Source organism: Ylistrum balloti, unplaced genomic scaffold (genome assembly GCF_031769215.1).
Source record: "Ylistrum balloti isolate Yb309-2 unplaced genomic scaffold, AGI_CSIRO_Ybal_v1 Utg371460, whole genome shotgun sequence".
Lineage (NCBI taxonomy): Eukaryota > Metazoa > Mollusca > Bivalvia > Pectinida > Pectinidae > Ylistrum > Ylistrum balloti.
This window is the reverse complement of record NW_026782762.1, coordinates 40,336-42,494: the sequence shown is the minus strand read 5'-3', so window position 1 is coordinate 42,494 and position 2,159 is coordinate 40,336. Positions and strand designations below refer to the sequence as shown.

The following is a 2,159-nucleotide window of genomic DNA, read 5'->3' as shown; positions in this document are numbered from 1 at the left end:
TTTAAATCATTCAAGTACATCACTCTGTGAGTATCCAAATAACCCAAGGTGATGGCTGTGGATCAATCTACCCAACCCATAGTGATGGCTGTGGATCAATCTACCCAACCCATGGTGATGGCTGTGGATCAATCTACCCAACCCATGGTGATGGTTGTGGATCAATCTACCCAACCCACAGTGATGGCTGTGGATCAATCTACCCAACCCATGGTGATGGTTGTGGATCAATCTACCCAACCCATGGTGATGGTTGTGGATCAATCTACCCAACCCATAGTGATGGCTGTGGATCAATCTACCCAACCCATGGTGATGGTTGTGGATCAATCTACCCAACCCATGGTGATGGTTGTGGATCAATCTACCCAACCCATGGTGATGGCTGTGGATCAATCTACCCAACCCATGGTGATGGCTGTGGATCAATCTACCCAACCCATAGTGTGATGGCTGTGGATCAATCTACCCAACCCATGGTGATGGCTGTGGATCAATCTACCCAACCCATGGTGATGGTTGTGGATCAATCTACCCAACCCATGGTGATGGTTGTGGATCAATCTACCCAACCCATGGTGATGGCTGTGGATCAATCTACCCAACCCATGGTGATGGTTGTGGATCAATCTACCCAACCCATGGTGATGGCTGTGGATCAATCTACCCAACCCATGGTGATGGTTGTTGATCAATCTACCCAACCCATAGTGATGGCTGTGGATCAATCTACCCAACCCATGGTGATGGTTGTGGATCAATCTACCCAACCCATGGTGATGGTTGTGGATCAATCTACCCAACCCATAGTGATGGCTGTGGATCAATCTACCCAACCCATGGTGATGGTTGTGGATCAATCTACCCAACCCATGGTGATGGTTGTGGATCAATCTACCCAACCCATAGTGATGGCTGTGGATCAATCTACCCAACCCATGGTGATGGTTGTGGATCAATCTACCCAACCCATGGTGATGGCTTTGGATCAATCTACCCAACCCATGGTGATGGTTGTGGATCAATCTACCCAACCCATAGTAATGGCTGTGGATCAATCTACCCAGCCCATGGTGATGGTTGTGGATCAATCTACCCAACCCATGGTGATGGTTGTGGATCAATCTACCCAACCCATAGTGATGGCTGTGGATCAATCTACCCAACCCATGGTGATGGCTGTGGATCAATCTACCCAACCCATGGTGATGGCTGTGGATCAATCTACCCAACCCAAGGTGATGGTTGTGGGACTATCCACCCAACCCAAGGTGATGGTTGTGGGACTATCCACCCAACCCAAGGTGATGGTTGTGGGACTATCCTCCCAACCCAAGGTGATGGTTGTGGGACTATCCACCCAACCCAAGGTGATGGTTGTGGGACTATCCTCCCAACCCAAGGTGATGGTTGTGGGACTATCCACCCAACCCAAGGTGATGGTTGTGGGACTATACAATCCACCAGCCAGAAACCATAGTTGACTCATGTGTTTTAAGAAATCGTACTTATTTCCGGAGTAGCAATGTATTGCAGTTTCCCGTCATCCATTTTATCTTTGATAACGATACTTCAGACCCCTGTTGTAGCTGAAGAGTCCTAGAACAATGAGGACCATATACAATTAATTCCATCAACTTTTCTGTTCTCTGACTATTCATATTGAAAGTGCCAGTCCCGTGTGCGGTTTTTTTTATGCTTTGAAATAATTGGGGGTTTTAGTGGTGTGTACACTTATTTTTATATTGACTTACTGCGAAATATTGAATATGTCACTTAAAATGTAAATGATGACCGATGTTTTATGACGTAGCGACCATACAACAACTGACCGGAGTACATCATGATTAAATGATCTGACCACATGAGGATATTCTGTAACGTTAACTAGCCAAATATACCGTTTTTTTTTTAAATTTCAATACAAGTTGTCTGCTCGTGTATTTTGTTGTGTTTGAAGGAGACAGCATTGCGAAGTTTCTATACCACATGGCAATTCAAATCTACGATTAACTATTGAAAACACTCGGAACTTATCGAGTGCTTTTCCCTTATGTAGTATAATGCATTGCATATACTGGATTATTCAAGGTTAGTTGTTAATGCACCGGGGAACATACAGTCGATAACTTCACGATGCCGAAGTTGTAGTTTGAAAT

At 45.1% G+C, this 2,159-nt stretch overlaps 1 protein-coding gene across 1 annotated transcript; it reads left to right on the top strand.

The window, feature by feature from the left end:
* The first annotated feature begins 449 nt into the window (after positions 1 to 449).
* Positions 450 to 1,484, top strand: LOC132562593 (uncharacterized). The gene has a single exon (XM_060227344.1). It carries the CDS (start codon positions 450 to 452, stop codon positions 1,482 to 1,484), a length of 1,035 nt encoding a protein of 344 aa, XP_060083327.1.
* The last annotated feature ends 675 nt before the right edge of the window (positions 1,485 to 2,159 follow it).

Coding starts and splice junctions, on each gene's coding strand:
- LOC132562593 (XM_060227344.1), top strand. CDS start 450: ATGGCTGTGGATCAATCTACCCAACCCATGGTGATGGCTGTGGATCAA.